General features: G+C 32.1%; 1 protein-coding gene across 1 annotated transcript in view; it reads right to left on the bottom strand.

Annotated features, from left to right (window-relative positions):
• LOC122245816 (uncharacterized) overlaps window positions 1–2,500 on the bottom strand; it is an 85,226-nt gene that overhangs the window by 66,671 nt on the left and 16,055 nt on the right. Inside the window, exons 3-5 of the mRNA XM_086540288.1 lie at window positions 2,112–2,253; window positions 1,871–1,945; window positions 606–1,648 (exon numbers count right to left, since the gene is read on the bottom strand). Of these exons, the coding sequence (XP_086396414.1) occupies window positions 606–1,648; window positions 1,871–1,945; window positions 2,112–2,253 (1,260 nt within the window). The remainder of the gene's footprint in view (window positions 1–605; window positions 1,649–1,870; window positions 1,946–2,111; window positions 2,254–2,500) is intronic.

The following is a 2,500-nucleotide window of genomic DNA, read 5'->3' as shown; positions in this document are numbered from 1 at the left end:
AATAGCAATTTCTTGTTTGTAAGGAATTTCCACTTGCCACCTATTGCATAGTAGCCAGGCTAGAGTAATACACCTAAAATATCATTTTTGAAAATTATAACCATACAATATCAAACCAGTTGGGTTGGCATGGCACAACTGGCTAAGAGTAGCAGCTGCTAAATTTCGTAATTTTGAAAAACATTGGCATATCATAAATCAAATTATGATTTTATATACAATTACAATATATATACGTATATATATATATATATATATATATATATATATATACATATATATATATTTACTAACTACTATGAACTATTATATTCATATTATTATATATATATATATATATATTATATATATATATATATATATATGTATATATATATATATATATATATATATATATATGTATATATACATATATATATGTAATTCAAACATAAATATTTAATCTGTAAATACATAAACCCTATTCATTCAAGAATAAGAAAAATAAAAAATAGTGAAGTTACATGGAAAAACTGAGTTTTAAAAACTGTTACGCTCAAAGAGTGAAATCCTTGGAAAGCTATATCAGTTTATCAGGCTGAACAATATTTTAAAAAAAGCTTTACCTGATTAGATCCACCTGAAGATTTCTTGTCACATGATAAAAGACTTCCAAGCCAGTCTGGACTTTTGCTGGCTGAAGATGATGGTTTCTGAGTGCCATCCTCTTTTGGCTCAGCTGGCTCAGTTACTGTATTCTTCTTTGCTTTACTTGCTTCACTTCCCAAACCATTAAACAGCCAGTCATCTTTACCTCTGTTTCCAGCTTTTACCTGACTAGCTGAACTGGCTGCATCTCCTTTATTCAAATCACTTTCACTTTTTGTTTCTATTTCCTTCTCTTGTTGCCTATTTGATCCTTTGTTGGACCGCCTAGTCCCTAATATGTCATCATCTAATTCTAAAGTTTTTCTCTGAGTTCCTGATCTTAGATTAGGTCTTCTTGGCTGAGAATCACCTAAAATATCAAATGGGTCAGTGGCAGGTGACTTCTTTGGTGTCCTTCTCCGAGGACTATCAAGTTTCCCAACAGATGGCTTGTAGCCTCCAAAACTTTCTTGTTCTTCTTTCTTTGCTTTACTCATATTTATGTATTTCTCATCCAGAATAAATTCTGATGTCTTTTTAATATCTGTTTGTTTTTTTTCAGAGGCATTACTCTTTGCTAACAAGCTGTCAAGGAAACCACTATCTTTTGGAGAGTCAGAAACAGACTTTGTATTTTTTTTCTCTGATTCTCCAAGACCACCAAACAAATCATCATCATCGTCATCAAAGGTAATCTCATCTTTTGATTTTTTAGTAGTCTGCCTTGTGTTTGAGCCACCTATACTTTTTTTGTCTCCTCCACTGTTTGGATTCTGAGAACTTTCTTGTGTTGCAGTGGGATTATTTCCAAACAGCTCGGCCATCAGCTTACTCTTATCTTTTTTAGCTGATCTTACATTAGAAGACGCAGATAATTGGTCTGGTCTACTGTCAGAACGTTCTTCCATTTTATTTTCAGAATCTCCGCTGAATAAGTCAGCCATTAATTTGCTTTTAGCTAAATTTCTTTTATCCTTGCCATCACTTGGAGTGGTTTTCTTTTCAAGATTTGCATGCATATCTGAAAATACATATATTATCATATATGATTTAAGTACGCTAACAGGAATATTTATATTGTACTCTGAAAGAGATTTCAGTTTTCTGGAAAAATAAAACAGAACTTTCCATTCACTATCCACATATTATATAATCCAATCTTTGCACAGTTTTATCAAACTAAGACTAAAAGCATACTCCTATGCTGCACTACTCTTCATTTGAAGAAAACATCAAGCCCTACCTGAAGATTTAGATTTCTGAGCTTTCATTTTTGGAATATCATCATCAGACTGCAAAAGATCATCAGCATCCCATTCTGCAAAATTAAACATATTAAAAAACATATTAGATTAAAAATTACAGTCAAAGAACTACATAATAGAATGTATTCATTCATTCACCACAATTCTATAAACCAAATATCATCCAAATAGAATGATCAGCATTGCAAGAAAACCTGAGCAATGAAGAAAAAATCTAACCATCATCCTTTTCAGACTCCTTCTTCGCATTAAAGGTGACCCGTCGGCTTTCATCTTTGGTCCTCTCCTTTTCTGCTGAAGGCTTGGTCTTAGCAGAAGACTTGTCAGAACTTTTGAAAACATCATCAAAGTCACCTAAGTCCTGATAAAAACAGTTTATCACTTCAATACTTGTTAATCAAAAGATAAAAAAAATTGTCTTCACGTTAACCCATTCATGGATGACATGCTATCCTGTCATGGGAATATTACCCTCCTGCAATCGCTTCATGATCACTCCCTCGAAATACATGTTTTACATAGTTACGTATGTATATGCTCATTCCATTTGCATTTCTATAGACACACTGTTCTGACTTATAAAAAAAACTAAAAAATAATTTAAAAAT

Source organism: Penaeus japonicus, unplaced genomic scaffold, assembly GCF_977035675.1.
Source record: "Penaeus japonicus unplaced genomic scaffold, GWHDUDI00000001_assembly GWHDUDI00000009, whole genome shotgun sequence".
NCBI lineage: Eukaryota > Metazoa > Arthropoda > Malacostraca > Decapoda > Penaeidae > Penaeus > Penaeus japonicus.
The sequence above is the reverse complement of the archived record's forward strand: the minus strand, read 5'-3'. Positions and strand labels throughout refer to the sequence as shown.